At 38.4% G+C, this 20,079-nt stretch overlaps 1 protein-coding gene across 2 annotated transcripts in view; it reads left to right on the top strand.

Annotated features, from left to right (window-relative positions):
• The first annotated feature begins 3,881 nt into the window (after window positions 1–3,881).
• LOC100696855 (ADP-ribosyl cyclase/cyclic ADP-ribose hydrolase 1) overlaps window positions 3,882–20,079 on the top strand; it is a 33,637-nt gene continuing 17,439 nt past the window's right edge. The window contains exons 1-8 of one of the 2 annotated variants that reach the window (XM_003439270.5): window positions 3,889–4,167; window positions 4,851–4,977; window positions 5,065–5,200; window positions 6,329–6,411; window positions 7,726–7,799; window positions 9,091–9,177; window positions 9,282–9,365; window positions 9,467–9,644. In XM_003439270.5, coding sequence (XP_003439318.1) covers window positions 3,989–4,167; window positions 4,851–4,977; window positions 5,065–5,200; window positions 6,329–6,411; window positions 7,726–7,799; window positions 9,091–9,177; window positions 9,282–9,365; window positions 9,467–9,524 — 828 coding nt within the window. In that variant the 5' untranslated portion in view covers window positions 3,889–3,988 and the 3' untranslated portion in view covers window positions 9,525–9,644. Of the gene's footprint in view, window positions 4,168–4,850; window positions 4,978–5,064; window positions 5,201–6,328; window positions 6,412–7,725; window positions 7,800–9,090; window positions 9,178–9,281; window positions 9,366–9,466; window positions 9,645–20,079 lie in introns of those variants that run through there. The other variant, XM_025910146.1, reaches the window with a different exon arrangement.

Here is a 20,079-nt window from a genome sequence, read left to right as displayed (position 1 = left end):
ATACATTAAGAGACAGATTATATTAGATTTATATTTTAAAATGCTGATTTTACAGCAGTAAAATTATTGTATCTCTACAGTTTAAAAATGTAATAAGCTTTCTCCCTGCACAGAGTGGATAGTGAAACAAATGGAATCATCATAAATATATTATTTCATATTTATTACTTTTTCCCCCTCATTGCTTTATTATTGTAGCTCTAGTAATAAATAATAAGGGAAGGATTCTGGATCAGCTCCATGATGCCCATAGTATATACAGTATTCTGAAGGTCTAAAATGTCCCTGTGTGTGCGTGCATGTGTGTGTTTTATTTATATGGATTTTTTTTAAATTAGTACTCATGATATAACATTATCCAGACATGGCTGGTAAGGACATGAGGAGGAAACAGTAGGAGCTGTGTGAGGCTACTAAAGGCAGTGGATCCCTCAGCAGCTGGATTACAAAGAGCACGGGTAACATTAACACATGTACCAGTTGTTGGAGAGGTATTCCAGTATAAAAATAATAATAAGCACAACTGGAATGTTTTGCTTCTATAACATTTTTCTGTCATCATTTTATTATAGATTAAGTGCAAGAATTGTTAGGTGTGGATAATTAAATTATAGTTTATTGCAAAAGCAAGTTGTGCCTTGTTCTCAGATAGACAGCAAGTGGAGAGTGTTATATGAGATGAGGGGATGGAAGGAAGAAGAGAAGCAGAGTGATTCACAGGCAGAGCCAAGTTTATTTCTCACAGTTTTTTGTTGCCTTATGGTTCCAAGCGCATTTTGTTATGTTCTTTGCATTTTGTTATTATCTCATGACACTTGTTTAATCAGCTACCATTTCTCCTATGAACTTTTTAATGTCTACAGTCTCAGATCAACACAGCCCTGCCCTCCAGCACTATCAGCAGCAGGAGCAGCAGAAACCCCTCAACAGCAACATTGTACCCATCATGTAAAACATAGGCTACGTTTGCTTTGCCTTGTCGCCACCTCACAACAGTGATATAGTATGATGCGATCCCATATTAGATTCTTGATGAATGTGTGTTGTTGTTATTCAGCCTGGTTCGATGTGCCCCTTTTTAACTTTGAGCACCCGCCCCTTTAAACGTCTCTGCACGGCCCTGATACTTTCATATTGTTAATCACCGTTTAGTGACCAATATATGGTGCTACCATAAATAGTGGCTGCCATCTGAGAATCCGTTACTCGCTCACCTGTTGCTGTATGTATCCGGGTCGTCGGTCAGCTGACCTCTCCATCTGTTTATAATAGGAGTCATGCTGTCTGAATTGTTATTTTTTTATTAGTGGTACTCATGTTTTTGTTTTTGTTTTTCTTAAATCACCTGCGGATTATTTCCTTTGAAGCCTTCCATCGATTGCTGGTATGTTTTTTATATGCTGCCATACTTTTAACTATATTACTTTGCAGTAAGCAGGTGTGTTTATAGGTTGTAGCTGCTGAAGCCTCCTATTGGCCACTTATCCAAAAATGCTGATTTTATGATGCATTACAGTGTCATGGTCCTGTGTTGGTGACCCAGTGTTTTGTATTTTTGGTTTAAGTAATAATTTATTAATTATGGTTTTCTGTTTTGTATTATATTTACTGTTCCTGGTTTCTAGGTTTCTGTTCTCTTTCTGTTCTCCGTGTGTTGTATGCTTCATCTTAGGGAAGACAAGAAGACAGAAAACTATGTTCCACGTCTAGTTACTTTTGTCTCTGTTCTTCATGTTCCCTCTGTTCCAGAGTCTGTCATGTTTCCACATCTCAGTGTCTAATCTGCATCTTTGTAAAGTGTGTGGTGCTTCCCGTTTTACTTTGATAGTGCGTGTCCTATGTCAGTGTATCCTGCTGTGCTTCCTGTGTCTTGTTATGTCAGATTAGGTCCAGCTGTGCTTTCCCCGTTTTCCATTCTCTTGTTACTCTCTGGTGTATTTACGCCCTGTGTTTTCCTCTTTCAGTTGTTGTGTTGTAAGTGTAAATCCATCCTGTTTCGTATCAACAGTTCAGGCTGCTGGTGGTGTTGGTGTAATGATGTGAGGGATATTTTTTGACATCTTTGTACCAACGTTGTACTCTCAGTACCATTGCTTAAATGTGTATTGGAATTTCTTTCATTATGTATTGATGTATTGTCTTAGTACAGTGCTTTGATGCCACTTCGTTTTAGCATTTCAGGTTCACACGTTATTCACGCCGTCAGACTGGTGATTTCTGGTGGGGGAGGAGACCAGGGGATCAGTGACTGTAAGAAGTGATAAGGGATTGTAAAAGTGTAAACAACAGCTGTGTATTGCCTTTTGTTTTGATTTTTGTTTCTTTATTTGTCACGTGCATAGTTACCCATATGGAAAAGAAATAGAAAAACCTTATAAAAGACTTGCATAAGATGTGGCCTACTTCATATAGTGAATCATATAAGGCTTATATGATTTACTCATGAAAGTGGCCACTTTCTCATTACTTTCATATATTGTTTTAGGAAGTATCCAAAACACAAGTTTCATTTATATGATTTTTCAAGGGATCTTATATCTGTTTTCACTCTTGTATGCTTTTCATACAAGTTTCACACAAGACAGATACAAAGTTTATAAAATTTATATATATCTTTTCCATATGGGTATATGAGTGCAAAAGTGTGTGTGAAAAGACCCCGTGCTTCACTCCGCCTGCTCATATGTGGCTGAATGAAGAGACCTAACTCTGGATGCCATTCAGTATGCCCACCCCTAAAGCCCTATATGTATGTGTCATTAAAGTGTAGGTAATGAAAGCATCTAAGTTGTGGAATAACATTGAGACACAGGTGGCCAGAAGTGGAAAGAAAAGGAATGCCTCACCTGCACCTCAGTGATGTTCCTGATCCACTGAGATTTTCCCACACAAACACTTCTAGAGATTACACAGAATGTTCTGAAAAATAGAAAATATCCAGAGAACGACAGTTCTCGGGAATCCATCCTGTCTTGTATCAACTGATGGTGGTGTTGGTGTAATGATGTGAGGAATATTTTTTGACAACTTTGTACAACTTAAAATGCCACTGGCTACATAAGTGTTGCTGCTAACAATGCCCACCCCTTTGCAAACACAGCTATAAAGGAATGGGCAGCTCAAACAATCTCAAACTGCCTTCTTGAGCATAACAATAAGTTCACTGTATTCAAATGGTCTCCACAGTCACCAGAGCTCAGTCAAAAAGAGCACCTGTGGGATGTGGTGGAATGAAAAACTGAAATCATGGCTTTGCGGCCAACAAATCTGCAGCATCTGTGTGATGCTGTCTTGTTGATAGGAACCAAAATCTCAGAGGAATCTTTCCAGCATCTTAAAAGTACGCCAAAAAGAGTCCAACCCAGCACAAGCGAGGAATACCTAAAAAAGAAAAAATGTCCTGTGAGGGTATGTATGTTGATTCATTTGTCATAACAGGTTGAAAATGTAGTTGAAATAAAATTGTGTATATTTCTGAAAATGTTTTCTGTTGTTTCATCACATGAAAGATAACGTTTTAAACTTTTATCTGATATATATGTACATATATATATATATATATATATATATATAATATGGAGAGAGAGCGAGCGAGCGAGCGAGAAAGCCCTCTTATTTCATGCGCCGTCATCCTGCGTCTCCATAAATAGACGTCCGCGCTCGCACGATAGTGACAGTAAACAACATTTTGTTGAGCAGACTATATGAAATAAAAGTTTATATATGCTTGGGTTGAGGTTGTACCTTAAGTCCAGCACACTTTTAAATACATGAGCACTTGCTGCGTTTCAACCCTTTGCGCATTTACCTCCTTTAAGGTTGTACAGGACTTCTGATTGGAGAGAGCCTGAATAGTTTGTGTGTGCGGTCACTCCTTGTCTCCATAAATAGACGTCCGAGCTCGCGCGATAGTGACAGTAAACAACATTTTGTTGGGCAGACTTCTTAGACAGAAGTCTAAATTTTTACGACTTTTTACGCATTTATAATGGAGCATGAGCAGTCTCATCGACTGGGAAAACGGCGGAGGAAACGCTGCGTAATATTAATTGTCATCGTTGTCCTTATTGTTATTGTAATCATCGCCGTGGTGTTGGGACTGACTCTCCGTCAGAACAAAAGTGAATTTGAATCTACGTTTTTGTCTAGGTGTGAGAAGTTCGATCAGTAAGTGCTGGTATTTCAACACTTTTTTATTTACTTTTTTGGGATTTTCAGACGCACGCACATATGATAAAAGACACATGATCAAATGAATAATGATTAATCATTGAATGTGTACATGTGCACTTGCATTTTTCCATGTTTGAGCAATATTGGCAAATGCAGGAGTGACTGCGTTTGAACTCGCGAAGTGGCAAGGCTGCTCTGCTTAAAAACGGGCGTTAGGTCTGAGGTCTGATATTGATTGGTATTATAGTCAATGATTGAGCTGCTGCTGTTCTGTATCCAGTCAGCTGCTTTGCACGATGTTAATATCTAATAGTAATGTATACCACTGCACATACAGTACCTAGACATAATGATAATGTGTCTTGAGTAAATGAGATGTGAACTGCAGGTTATCCGTCAGGTGTTTTTGTCTGTTTCCTTTTTTGATATTTGAATTTTGCTTGTTACACAATATGATATCAGCAGGTGCACATTCAGCGTCCACGGTCTAACCCCATGGCAATTACCCTGCCATAAACTTCTTTCAATAATATCTTTAATCATCTGGTTTTGTTGACACCAGTTTTTTCATTAGTTTTTTAAAAAAAAATATCAAATGCATTGCACTATTTAACATACTTAGCATTTCTTTAAATCAAAATACACCTAAACATCAGCAAACATTATTTGTTTTTCAGATATGACTGTAAAAAGGTATGGGATGCCTTTCAGCAGGCCTACGTGAACAAGGATCCATGTAAAGTTCCAGTGGAAGCTTATGATCCCCTGATTGCTGCAGCCCCCTTCAAACCTCAATGCAACAGAGTAATAATCAATGATTACACCATCTCAATCATCTCATCTGCCATAATCATTCATGATCTGTCTAACAATGCAGTGTTTGTGGGTTAGATGATGTTCTGGAGCAAAACAAAGGATGTGGTCCATGGTTTCACTGAGAAGAGGGATTGTTTTGTCACTTTGGAGGACACTCTGTTGGGATCTGTCCTCGATGGTCTGACCTGGTGTGGAAAAGAAGGCAGCAAGGGTAACACTCCCAAAGCAGTAGATAAGAATCAAAGTTGATTATTTGAACAGTGCAACAAACTACACACCAGGGAAAGAGTACCAGCAGTAGTTGATATAAATCATGCTAGAATCTAAAAATATATGTAATTTGTCATGCCAGACATGATTTGTTATTTGTGTGGCCTGTTGTTACATTTACATACCAACAGCAAGTCAAGTCATGTCAAGGTTTTTGAGCCCTGACATTTAAGGAGAATTTCTTAAACTTGCCACACACAGTGTTCATGCCCTCACTTGTTCTAAGATGATCGCCGCTTACACAAACGCTATCGCTTGAGAATGATCAAGAAACCTTGTAACGTTAAACAGTATCAGGGTACAGAAAACATAAGCGTAGAATTTTACAAGACTTTCTATGTGAGCAGAGCATCTTTCTAGCTTCCTCTTTTTAAAAAGACTCATTAAAATCACAGTAGAACAAATATATCAAGGTTCATTAACAGCACTTTTTCCCCAAATAAACTTTTCCTAATAGTTTAAGCTTAGCTCACCAGAGAGGGCACAGAAACTGTTATAAGATGCACGGCCACCTCACAATGATGTATTTGTAATAATAAATAAGTTAATAGTAATAATAAACTCAAGGTTGTTACAACCAAATAAAGATTTTTTTAAACGTTTGGTTTCAGTGCAAATTTGGCAAACACATCCTATGTAGACAAGCATCATTTATCAAATATTTTTTAAAAATAAGTTTGTCATTGAAATAGAAATTATGTGTCTGTTAAAAGACATTGTCTCCATAAGCTTAGTCATCAGGGGTGTGTTCCCTGTGAGGTGTGAAAGGTTGCACTTTGTTCCTAGTTTTGGAAATAATTGATTACGCAAAACTTGCTTTGAATAAACCAGCATGTTCAAGTTTTATTCGTTAGGAATTGATCCAAACACACTATCGAAGTGATTTACATTTGAACTATTCAAAGAAGATTTTGAGCAGCTGAGGGTGGACAGCTAACATAAATGTGCCCTAGCTTTTTCTTTTTTCTCTTCTGTCCTGTGTCGTTATGTAATGTTGTGAGATTTCTTTCCTTTGTTGTATTTTATTTTGAGGAGTTAACCCAAGAAAATATGCATGTTGTTGTCATAGATACCAACACTACTGGGTGTCCCGGATGGTCAGACTGTGAAAACAACACTGTTCGCTCATTTTGGATTCGTGCCTCTGCTGCTGTAAGTTTTCAACATGAATTTACTACATTTTCTTTCTCTCTTTTAAATGGCATAGTCCTGAGTTCGTGTATTGGTTAACATAACATACAAGTGCACTGCAGAGTGCAGCAAATCCCTCCTGAGTATAAGTGGTGGTGATGGAGAAAAGAAATGTTCACGCTGTCTCGTTGTCTGTCAATGAGCCTTTGTGTCGGTCTCCATGGAGCGCTCTCCTGAGTGAGCAGCAGCCCACACATTCAAAGGAGCCCTGCTTTGGTTGAGTTTGGCTGGGTTTTACTCTGTTGTGCAACGTCTGATTCTGTTGTGCAACATATAACTTTTCCAAACAGTCCAAAAAAAAGCAAACAAACACACAAATATTCTTTGATTCATATGTTTTTCCAGTTCAGTGAATTGTGCAGCAGTCCCAGAAAAACAGAATCAAGATTTGTACAGTGTGTAATTGTAGTAGGAATTTCAGTTGAATGTAAAAAACCCATTATGAAATTGATCCAGAATTGCTCAAGTAGATGCTTTAATAATGGGGATGCATTATGCAAATGCAAGTACCACATAGCTTTAAATAAAGTAGCTTTTGCATGAATTCAAAGAGCACATAAATACCATAAAATAGGGAAAAGATAAAGTTGAGTGAAAAAATTCCTTAGCAACAAATTTTTCTCAATGAAATGCTGTTTTTTCCTGGATTACACAGCAACTAAACAGTGACCTCTCCCAAGGCTAGAGAGGGCTTGTCATGTTATGCTTGGAATTTGTTACGTTTGGCTCCTAAACATACCGTTTTTTGGGTGTGTGATAATCTTAGCAAATCTTTAAAAAGCAGTATAACTTGTTTTGATCTTTTGCTGTTCATTTTGTTGTTTGTTAACAAAATGAACAGACCAGTAAAGCCTGGGTGAACTTAAAGGTGAACTAGAAGAAATGGAAAAACTGGAAAAATGCATTAAAAAATGACATCTGTGAAATATTGCAACATTTGGACAGTAAAAAAAATGTAAATACAACATTGCATCATAATGGTAAAACCTCAGTGATATGTTGCAGCCTCATACTTCCTGTTATGAATATAATGATGTTATAATGATTGATCTGTGGAATATGAAGTGCAGTCATTTCTCTGAATAAGGGACTTTAGATATGTCCAATGTTCCATTATCACATCAATAGTGACTTCTTCATGATTGATAAACCTCACTTTACAGGAAGACACAAACACCTAAGTCTAAATTTGGGACAAAATATTGTGTTATTTTTTAGTTTTTTCTTACAAGATGACTGAGTGTTTCTTCAAAATCCTTTTGTGTGTCTGTATAGTTTGCAGATGTTGCCTGTGGTAATGTCACAGCAATGCTAAACGGATCCATCAACACGCCATTCAATCCTACAAGGTAGGACTGCTTCTGCTTCTCTCACAGTTTTATGACTTTTACTGAGTAAAGTAATGTTTTTCTTTCAGTGGTAATTACAGCCACCAAGCAATTTAACAGTGATATATGTGCTGACAGTTATCATTGCAGATTAAAAGAAGTGCTACTAAAAATCTGTTATTATTGTCTTTGTTGCACAAGGTCAAAGGTTGTTGTGAAAAATATGTTCTTCCTCTACAAACCAAATCAGGTTTAAATGTTTGTCTCCACTCTGGGTCATTTTGGTGTGCGCTGCTTCATTTTCATTTATGTTTCAGTCACACTAGAGTAAAACTAGGACTGCAGCATCCTTGCAACTAAGAAAGAAATCAGCACAGTTGAAGTTGCAGTTGAAGAGTTGACTGCATTGAATTTTCTTAGCAATCAGCAACTGAATTCAAGTAGTTCAGTTCAATTCAGTTCAGTTCAATTCAATGTTATTCATACAGCGCCAAATCACAACAAAAGTTGCCTCAAGGTGCTTTATATTGTAAGGTAGAGCCTACAATGAATAAGTACCAGCTAACTTATTAATGCAGACAGATTGAACACACTGCAGTCAGTCTGTCTCTTTGCAATAGAGGACTCGACTCGACGCCCAAGGGTTTTGTTCCGGATTGGTATAAAAAGGCAAAGTTGATGGTCACTTTTATCACTTTGCAGTTAAATTGCTGTCCTGCAGGAATTATATCAATATTTATTTTCTTTTTCAAATCTATGAAATTCTGGCTGCATTCTGAATATAAGTAGTTAATACAGTATAGATTTGTTACCTAACATAAAATGCTGTGTGTGCTGACAGACAGACACAAACAGATTGCTTGTAATTGCCAAATTGGCCTCATTTAATCACAAACTGATAGCAGGCTGATTCTGTCTAACTGCTGTTTTATCGCCGTCTTGATACATCAGAGCTGCTTTGAAGATGGCAGCTAGCAGGAAGCGGTCACAGACCTGTTCTTATCTTAAGAGCAGCCATTTTAAGAGCAGTCTCATGGCTCAAGTTCATTGTAGAGGGTCACAATACCTCCGGTAATGCCACGGTCTACAACCCTCGCTTTCCCTAGTGTGACTGCAACATAAGGCATTCTGCATTGAGAATAATTCTCTGAGGTGACTACTGATCCTTTTAGTGCTGTAGAAATTCGTTAAGAGTGTGTCGTAGGCTCAAGTGCCGCATAGATGAAAAAAATCTGTGTTGTGGTGATAGAAGTATCTAGTTGAATTTTGTACTCTAAGCTGCTGTTCTTTTTTTTTTTCTCTCTCTCGTCAGTATTTTTGCAAGCGTTGAGGTGCCGAGGTTTATTGCCTCTAGGGTCAAGAACCTGAATGTTGTTATGGTCATACAGAAGAACAACATGTAAGATTTTCTCTTTATACACAAATCTGTCACCACAATGTGCGTCCAATATATTAAAATTGATCCTATATTCACTGCTTCTGTTCTGTTTCTAACTTCTTCAGATCAAACTGTACAGATCCATCCTTGAAGAATTTGAGGCAATCTATAGATACAGGGATAACATTCAGCTGCAAAGACGTGTCTGAGTAAGTACATGTGTGTTACAGAGGAGCTGACGACCTGTTTGTATCTGTCCACACAAAACCCAACTGACCTCTTGTTATTATCCTGGAATGTATTCAAACAGATCTCGTATTCAGGAATGCGGCTCCAAACCAGAGATAGCGTGTGGAGCCTGCTGGTGAACAAGTCTGATGTCAGTCGCAACATAGTAGCATTCAGCCACAGAAACATTTCTAGTGTTTCCTTGTAACTTTTTAAATAAAATGTGAGAATTTTTGTACATGTAAAATGTATTTTCTAAACATGTATGTTTCTAATACATTCCACTATGACAATGTACATTTTCATTTTATGGGATCTGAAGTTAAACTTCTTTGTTTTTTTTAACTAAACAAATTGACTACCATGGCTGCCATCTCCTTGTTGGCAGAATATGAACTATTTTTTCAATAAAATGTTGATTAAATGTTCTTTGTTTCAATTAATGTTTTTGAGTCATTTTAAACATACCTAGATAAAAAACACACAGTGGAAGACCATCAGTCATGTATTGGTCTCCTCAGAGCCCAAACCTCAACAGCAGTGTGGGAATCATCTTGACAGAGAACTGAACAAAACACAACCAACATCTAAAGAAGAGCTTTGAATGTCCTTGAAGAAGCCTTGAAAACTCTTCCTGGAGACTATTTAAAGAAATAACAAGAAAGCTTGCCAAAGAGAGTTAAGGCTGTGTTGAAGAATAAAGGTGGTCATACCAGGTATTGACTTTAAAGGTCATTAAAATTGTACAAACTCTTGTCTTATATACTATATTTATATAAGGGTCGATATATTATAATTAGTGCTAAGGGTGAAAGTGAAAGCAGTTAACCTTTTATTTTAAGTTGTAAAGATCTAAACTACATCCATGGACGGCTTCATAATAACAGTGTTAATGGAGTGAACGAGCACACTGACAGGTTTGACAAACAATGACTAAATTATGATGCAGTCAATGTCAACATGGAGCAGAAGTGTTTGCAGCATTTAATTTGGACACAGCATCTTATTTGTATACTGGACCATAGGTAATAATAATGCCTCGCTGATATGTATGGCTCCAGCTTTCAGTAGATGAATGAAACCAGTCTTCTAATGTCAAATATAAGCACAATATTATCCATGTTTATTTTTTTGTGTTCAGAGCAATGAATTAGTTTACTGTTGCAAAGTAGTGAGTTGACAAAAGTGTCTTAGTGTGTGTATTTTTCGGAGCTACTTTGAAAGCATAGCTTTTAGGGGGGTATGGTGCCAACGACCCTCATCCAGACAACAGCTGATGTCAGCTTGGCCCCTCCCCTGAACCCTCAATGTCTGTATGTAGTTTAAAGCTGAGAACTGAGAACACCAGAGGTCAGGCTGAATGAACAGACCTCCCTCTGGATGCCATTCACTGTGCCTATCCCCAAAGCTCTATATGTATGTGTCATTAGAGTGTAGGTAATGGGAGTGTCTAAGTTGTGGAATAAAACTGAGACACAGGTGGCCAGAAGGGGACAGAGAAGGAATGCCCCCCCTGCACATCAGTGACGTACCTGCACTTGATTTGGTGGTGTGATGCAGCAGGAGAAGCAAAACAATAAGGGATTGGCAAGGACGGACCTTGTGTGTGTGTGTATGTGTCCATGTAAAGCATCCCCAACATGAGTTGTGTGATTTGTTTGTCACAGGAAGCTGCCAAGGCCATACTTTGGAGCCTTATATAAGTATACATCCACATTTAAATGATCATCATTAATCCCCATACTGATCAATTTATGTGTGCTCCAAAGTAATTTGAGTAGGTTATACATCCCTGCAACTATATGCTGGTCAGTGTTAGGCAAGTGAAAAAGTTTGAAAAAGTAATTAGTTACAGTTACTAGTTGCCTCTTCAAAAAAGTAACTGAGTTAATAACTGAGTTACAATATTCTAAAAGTAACTAATTACTAGGAAAAGTAACTATTGCGTTACTTTGAAAAAATGTTTAACCCTCTGGGGTCCAGTGTGTAATTTGCTGTTTTTGACTACTTTTTATTTTACCGCTACATTTCACCTTTAAAAGCTTTTATTTTTTCTTGTTTAGTATAATCACAACCTCACATGTCTGAATTTACAGTTATTTTTTCATTTTGACTGTATTAACACAATTGATCTAAAATCAGACAAAAAACATAAAATCCGAGTAGAAAAAAAGTTATACTTTTTACTGTAACAACCACAAACATGTTTCACGAATCATTTTCATAACTTGCAAATATAAATTGTATACTTTAAAAACCTATGCACAAGTTTTGCAAACAACAAAGTTATTTGCAGCTATTTAACTAAGAAAGCAGCCAAGGTGGGGGGGTAATAACTATTTTAAACTAATTGCAGAACAATCAGGTGTTCTGCATCAAAAAAGATGCCACACGAGTTATTTGTGCCACTCCAAAAAATAGTTTCTGTCCGGTATGAGATAAAGGAGAACATCACAAGCCTAATGCCTGCAGGCCTGACAACAGGAAGTGTATCCTGTTTTCCATCTGGAAACAGCATTTAGATTGCAATCTGCCTTCTGTGCCTTTTTGGCAGCACCTGTGAGATTCACCAGTCGCTTCATTGTTCTGACACACAAATTCTACTACTCTACATACTAACTACACACTCCAAACACACTAAACTAAGCAGAGAGTGTCTGCTAGCACTCTCAGGGAAAAACACAGCGTATGTTTTTTAATTATTACTTTCATATCATTTTTTATCATGACTCTGGTTTTTACCTGGCCACAATTTAAAAACTGGTATAGGCATCTTGTTGCTATGTCATCTTAAATTGGTCATGTGATTGGTTTACCACGACTACTTTATTCTTCCTCAACCAAACAGAAGCAGTCATGCGATTGTTTTGCCCCCGGTAAGAAGAAGACAGCTTCAACCGTCTGTGTGTTGAAAAATAGCAACGCATCTGGACCGCATGTTTTTGTTAGTAACGGTAACAGTGTTGTAATGATAGAAATAGTAATCAGTTCGATTACTTGTTATTGAATTAAAGTAACACCGTTAGCAATGCTGTTATTCCCATCACTGACGCTGATACTCCCACAACAGGGACAACAAATGAGTTTTCTGCAATGGTAAACATTTCCTTTTGAATTTCCTTCTTTGTATCCAAAGGTCATTAGGATTTCTCAGCACGTTTATAAGTATCTCTGTGACATTTAAATTAGAGCCCATAACCATCTTACAGGAACTGATTGACATTTAACTGCTGCCATAAATTTTGTTATTGACCTACTTACTTTCCTTATGCAAGTACTTGAGGTACTTGAGGATTCAAAATGTGTTCATGCTTGAAAGGTAAGCACATTTAGCACATATAGTGCTGCAGCTGACTGTAACTAAACACTTTTCGCAGGCTCAAAAGTAAAGAGATGGATATATTATAGGTTGTTTTCAGAAAATGTAGAAATTATTACAAAATCTAAAGTCAAAGTCTAATTTATTTATTTAGCACATTTAAAACAATGACTATTGACCACGATGCTGTACATTTAAGATAATCAAAAGAGATAAGAACATAGGAACACATGATAACATTTAAGAAAAAGAAAGATAAAATGAGAAGATTTGAATAAGAAATTAGCCAAATAAAAGTAGTACAACCTCATTCTGATCTAAAAGCCAAGGAATAAAAGTGTTCTTTTTGAAAGTATCTAATGTTGGAGAGGACCTGATGTGAAGGGGCAGTTTGTTTCACAATTTAGGAGCAGTCACAGCAAAGGTCCAGTCTCCTCTGTGCTTTAATCTGGATCTTGGGACAGCTGGGAGCATTGGATCCGTAAACCTCAGTGATCTTGCAGAAGTGTACCAATTTAAAAGATCAGAAAGGTATGAGGGTGCTAACCTGTGCAACGCCTTAAAAACGAATAATAAAATCTTAAAATCAATTAAAAAACTAACTGGCAGCCAGTGTAACAATGCTAGAATGGGAGATATGTGGTCTAGCTTGTGCGTGCCAGTTAGTAACCGTGCTGCAGCATTTTGGACCAGCAGTCGGCTAACTGATGACAGACTGTCACCTGAGTAAAGATAATTACAAAAGTTGAGGCGAAATGAAATGAAGGCATGGATAGCTCTCTCAAAGTCTCTAAAACAGAGAAATGGCTTCACTTTTGCAAGAAGCCGGAGATGAAAGAAACTGGTCTCAATTACAGCAATAATCTGTTTATTAACTGTTAGTTTAGTGTAAAAGTCACTCCTAGGTTCCTCGCAAAAGGTTTTTTTATAAATTTCTAAAGGGCCCAAGTCATAGTGCTCACAGGGACCAAACACAATGACCTATGTTATCTGTTCATTTAAGTTAAGAAAGTTTAAATCCATCCATGCCTTAACATCCTCCAAACAATCTAGCAAACCTTTCGGAGGACTCACAGATTTACGTTTCAGTGATAGGTAAATCTGTGAGTTGTCTGCATAACAATGGAATGAGATGCCATGTTTTTTTTGTTTTTGTTTTTTCTTTGGGGGGGGGGGGGGGGGGGGGGTTTAAATTGAACCTATTGGGAGCATGTAAATTGAAAAAAGGACTGGGCCAAGAATGGACCCCTGTGGGACCCCACAAGAAAGTGAGGTTTTTCAGGATGATGTATCCTCCAATCTAACAGAAAAACTTCAGCTGGACAGGTAAGATTTAAACCATTCAAATGCAGTCCCTGCAGTCTGCAAAGATGAGGGACGGATGCCATGAAAGCTGGACACTGAAATGCGGAGCCACAGGTTAACCGATTCCAGGGATCACCACAAGATGAACACCTTGTTGTCTGGGCAAGTTTGTTTAGAAGAGCACAGGGATTAGTCATCAGTGATGCAGCCACGCAGTTTTGGAATTTTACTAATACACCGCCCCATTTCCTTTGCCTTCTGTGAGTGAACAGTGGTACCGTCTCTAAAACAGGTGGGATACAAAATTCCTCACATCCTGGGTCTGAGTCCAACCCAGCAAAAGAACTGCTTCAATTTGATTGCTCAATAAGGATGAATCACTACTAACTCCAGAGCTACTGTTTAAATCCATATCACAACACAAATATCTAATCAATAAATCACATGGCAGTAATTCTATAGCTAGTCTGAGTATTTTTTAGGAACTCCTGATCCACTGGGATTTTCCCACACAAACATTTCTAGAGATTACACAGAATGGTCTGAGAGACAGAAAATATCCATAGAGTAGCAGTTCTCTGGTAAACAACATGAAAGTGTGAATCCATCCTGTCTTGTATCAACAGTTCAGGCTGTTGGGATATTTTTTTTGACAACTTTGTACCAGTTTTGTACAACTTAATGATGAGCATCGCTTAAATGCCACTGGCTACACTGTTGCTGCTAACAATGCCAATTCCATTGCAAACACAGTTATAAAGAGATGGGCAGCTCAAATAATCTCAGACTGCCTTCTTGAACATAACAGTCATGATCCCTGTGTCTGCCCAGCCAGCCCTGCGAGGCTACATGTGTTTTTGCTTTTGTTTTGATTTCTCTTCTCCCTCCCTCGCTCTCCCTCTTCCTTTCTCCTTCATCTGCATTACTTGGCCAGGGCAGAGCTCACCTCCGCCTTTGGCACACACACACCTGCTGATAATCACTCACCTGTGATTCATCATTGTTTCCTAGACACTACTAAAGGCAGCAGCTCAAAACCTCTCATTGCTGGAATATTGAGTAAACACGTCAGTGTAAATCCCGGCTTTGTAAATTTGTGTGTGTTTTTCAACAACTCACATTCATCAAGAATCTCCTCCTCCTTTGGGTGGCACTGTCACTTGGTGTTCGCTCTCTCTGTGGTAAAGTATCATTTCCTGTTCCCGTTCCAACACACAGTGGTGTGTTTGAGTAGCTTATCTGCATAGCAATTTAATTAAAAACTTTTTTCATAATATAATCTTCACATGCTTCACTCTCTGTGTACTCACTCCCAAATATATTGCCAAAGTATTCACTTATTGTGTCTTTACTGTTTCACTAGCTTAGCTTAGCTTGTAGCCGACTCGCTAGCAGCATGGCCTCTTCACCTGTCCCTCCTGCACTTTCCTGCTCATTGTGTCAGATGGTTACTCCTCGGCCTCCTTTAGCAGTAATGATACTTGTAATAAATAGAGCCTATTTGCAGCTCTGGAGGCTAGGATTTGGAGACATGCCTTCGCACCCTTGATACATCGGTAGCTAGCCAGGCCCCTGTAGCCGGTGCAGCTGAAGGTAGCATACGCCCAGCTAGCTGTCCCCCGGCAGGCCCCGAGCAGCAGGTTAAAGAGGGCAGCTGGGTGACAATGAGGAGGAAGCATAGTCTTAAACAGAAGCCCCAGGTACACCACCAACCTGTTCATGTGTCTAACCGTTTTTCCCCACTCGGCGACACACCCGCCGGGAGTCAAACTCTGGTTATTGGTGATTCTGTTCTGAGACATGTGAAGCTAGAGACACCAGCAACCATAGTCAATTGCCTTCCAGGGGCCAGAGCAGGCGACATTGAGGGAAATTTAAAACTGCTGGCTAAGGGTAAACATAAATTCAGTAAAATTATAATTCACGTCGGCAGTAATGACACCCGGTTACGTCAGTCGGAGGTCACTAAAATCAATATTGAATCGGTGTGTAACTTTGCCAAAACAATGTCGGACTCTGTAGTTTTCTCCGGTCCCCTCCCCAGTCAGACCACGGGTGACATGTTCTCCTTAAATTGCTGGCTGTCTGAGTGGTGTCCAAAACACGATGTGGACTTTATAGATAACTGGGAAACTTTCTGGAGGAAACCTGGTCTTGTTAGAAGAGACGGGATCCATCCCACTTTGGATGGAGCAGCTCTCATTTCTAGAAATCTGCCCAAATTTATTAAACCTCCCAAAATGTAACTAACCAGAGTTGGGACCAGGAAACAGAGTTGCAGTCCTCCTGTTATCCCCCCACAAACCCCATCTCCGGGGTCAGCTCCCAAACAGACAAAAAACAAACTAAAAACCAGAAAAAAACAACTTCAACATAAAAAAAATCACAAAGGAAGAACAATAGAGCATCCAGAACTGAACCAAAGAGTAAAACAGTGAAATGTGATTATTAAACATTAGGTCTCTTTTCCAAGTCTCAGTTAGTACATGACTTAATAATTGATCAGCAAATCGATTTACTTTGCCTTACAGAAACCTGGTTACAGCAGGATGATTAGGTTAGTTTAAATGAATCAACACCCCCGAGTCATTCTAACTATCAGAAACCTTGAAGCACAGGCCGAGAGAGCAGTGTGGCAGCAATTTTTCACACCAGCCTATTAATCAACCAAAGACACACCCAGACTTTCAATTCATTTGAAAGCCCGATGCTTAGCCTCGTCCACCCCAGCTGTAAAACTCAGAAACCAGTCTTACTTGTTATCATCTATCGTCCACCTGGGCCTTACACAGAGTTTCTGTCTGATTTCTCAGACTTTTTATCTGATTTAGTGCTCAGCTCAGATAAAATAATTATTGTGAGTGATTTTAACATCCATGTAGATGCTAAAAATGACAGCCTCTCCTGTCTGATCATTTCCTGATAACATTTACATTTACAATAATTGATTACACAGCAGCGAGTAGACTTCATCACAGTAGATGCCCTTCTGAAAGTGCTGTAAGTAAGTTTAAGAATATAATCCACCCACTGTTATCATCTTCAATGCCCTGTACCAACATAGAGCAGAGCAGCTACCTGAATACTACCCCAACAGAGGTCGATTATCTTGTTAATAACTTTGTCTCCTCACTACGTATGACACTGGATACTGTAACTCCTGTGAAAAATAGAGCCTCAAATCAGAAGTATTTGACTCCATGGTATAATTCTCAACCACGTAGCCTAAAACAGATAACTCGTAAGATGGAGAGGAAATGGCGTGTCACAAATTTAGAAGATCATCATTTAGCCTGGAGAAATGGTTTGCTGCTTTATAAGAAAGCCCTCCGCAAAGCCAGAACATCTTACTACTCATCACTGATTGAAGGAAATAAGAACAACCCCAGGTTTCTCACAAACCTCTGACAAAAAGCCAGAGCTCTGTTGAGTCAACCATTCCATTAATGTTAACTAGTAATGACTTCATGAATTTTAACCATTAGAGAAAAAATTACTCAAAATCATCTCACAGATGGAACATTATCTAAAGCTACTTTCAGTACCATTGATATTCGTTTAGTTGTTTTCTCCAATTGATCTTTCTGAGTTAACTTCAATAACTACTTCCTCCAAACCATCAACGTGTCTTTTAGACCCCATTCCTACAAAACTGCTCAAAGAAGTCCTACCATTAATTAATTCTTCGATCTTAAATATGATCAACCTATCTCTAATATTCGGCTATGTACCACAGGCCTTCAAGCTGGCAGTAGTTAAACCTTTACTTAAAAAAAAAAAACATCTCTAGACCCAGCAGTCTTAGCTAATCATAGGCCAATCTCCAACCTTCCCTTCATATCAAAAATCCTTGAAAGAGTAGTTGTCAAACAGCTAACAGATCGTCTGCAGAGGAATAGAAAGAGTTTCAGTCAGGTTTCAGAGCTCATCACAGCACAGAAACAGCTTTAGTGAAGGTTACAAATGATCTTCACTGCAAAAACTCAAAATCTTACCAAGAGTATTTGTCTTATTTCTAGTCAAAATCATCTCATTACACTTACAATAAGACAGAATCAGCTAAAGGGCAACATTTCAGTAAGCTAAAGGAACTTGTTTCAAGACAGTAAATCTTAAAACTAGAAAAAAAACTAGACAATTTTCACTTGTTTCATTGGCAGATTTTTTTTTCACTTATTTCAAGGTAAAATATCTTGTATTAAGTAAAAAAATCTGCCAATGAAACCAGTGAAAATTGTCAAAAAATAATATAAAATAGTGTGCAAATACTGATTACAGTGCAAATGTTTGCAATATAAAAATAAATGAAAAATGTAAACATCTATGTTTAGTGAACTTCAAAATACTGCACAATATTTGATCCACGTCTGACTCTGCGAACCCATAATGTTTCCACCAATGTTCCCTCAAATATTTCATGTGTCTGAGCGAACACACAAACTCCCTGAGCGATCCCTTGGACCACTGTGAGCGACATCAGACGTGTGCACTGTGGTCACGCCAGCATCTAATCCATCCAAGTTACATGGTTTATTAAAATAATCAAATTACAGCATTTACATTTATGTTAGACTACTTTTAATTAACTGCTTTAGCCCACTTACAATGAAATTTAAAAATCTTGTTCATGACCTGTGTAGTATGTTAACACTATTGGAAGTAAAAATAACTTGAACTCCAATTTTGAAAACACAACTTTCTTTCTTTCTTTTTTTTAATAAAGCTCTGACTTGTATTATGAGTCTGTGGTCTGGGAGAGAGTCCTATAACTCTCTGTCTGCAAAATACAGTATATAATGACCAATGTTGGGCAATTAATTATATAGTTACTACTTCAAAAAAGTAACTCAGTTTGGCAAACAACAAAGTTTTTTGCAGCTATTTATTTTTTTTAATGCAGCCAAGGCGGTTTTTAAACAAACATTTCAAACTATTTACAGAACAATCAGCTGTTCTGCATCAAATCTGATGCCACACAAATTATTTGTGCCACTCCAAAAAATAATTTCTGTCCACTATGAGATAAAGGAGAACAACAGCCTGATACCTGCAGGCCTGACAACAGGAGATGTATCACTCCTGTAACACCTGTAACATTCTCATTGTTCTGACACACAAAACAAAACTATTGACTACACTACACTCTAACTACACAGGATTTGCACTAAACGTCTCAAATCTCTCACAGCTCAGAACACCGCCGTCACTCCTAAAACTTCCCCCCGTTTCTTAACAACTAGATGCCACGTTGCCATATCATTTTTTGATTGGTCGACACGGTACTTTTTTCGACCAATAGGAAAGGGTGGGGGGTTTTTTGGTTTTGTTTTTGCTCACAGGCGGAGAGTGCTTTCGAGCGTTTTCCTTATAAAACGCCGTTTTTACCGTTTCTTCCCGCAGTAAATATAAACAACGACAGTATTCAGGAAGAAAACCAAACATTGCAGATATTTTTATCATAACTCTGGTTTTACGTGGCCTATCAACACAATTTAAAAACTGGTATAAAGTCCACACTTTTTCCGTCAATTGTTCCGTCTGTCCTGCTCACATCTCCAATGGTTGTACACGTTGTCATTAATGTGGCTTCACTGCACATCAGCCACGCCGCTTTGCTAGCTAAAACACCAGTGTCGGCACATAAGGACACTGTCATAGCCTGTCAACGACGTTGATTGGCTGCGTATATACGAATGTGAATCGCATTATTGGCTGGACTATGGGATAAGGTGGCATCGTTCTAATCCCATACAGGAGCAACCAGTCACTTACTGACTAACACTGCAAAACAGAATTGTTAAAGTTTTAATTTTAATTTCAATTCAGGTTAGATTTTTTTTGTGCGCAACGCAGATTTTCTGTGCGCAGAGACCGTGCCAACAGTGCACAATTGCGCACGTGCGCAGCTTAGAGGGAACATTGGTTTCCACACCACTGAAGTCGTTTTACCTCTCTTTTCAACCAACGGCATTCTTTCTTCAGCAGCCATTATCCTCTCCTCTCCAAATAACTTCTGCTTAGTGTAACAAGTGTCACCTGGCAGTTGTTGCTCTCTGCCAGGTGATTGGCTG

This window comes from Oreochromis niloticus, linkage group LG9, assembly GCF_001858045.2.
Source record: "Oreochromis niloticus isolate F11D_XX linkage group LG9, O_niloticus_UMD_NMBU, whole genome shotgun sequence".
Classification (NCBI taxonomy): Eukaryota; Metazoa; Chordata; class Actinopteri; order Cichliformes; family Cichlidae; genus Oreochromis; species Oreochromis niloticus.
The sequence above is the reverse complement of the archived record's forward strand: the minus strand, read 5'-3'. Positions and strand labels throughout refer to the sequence as shown.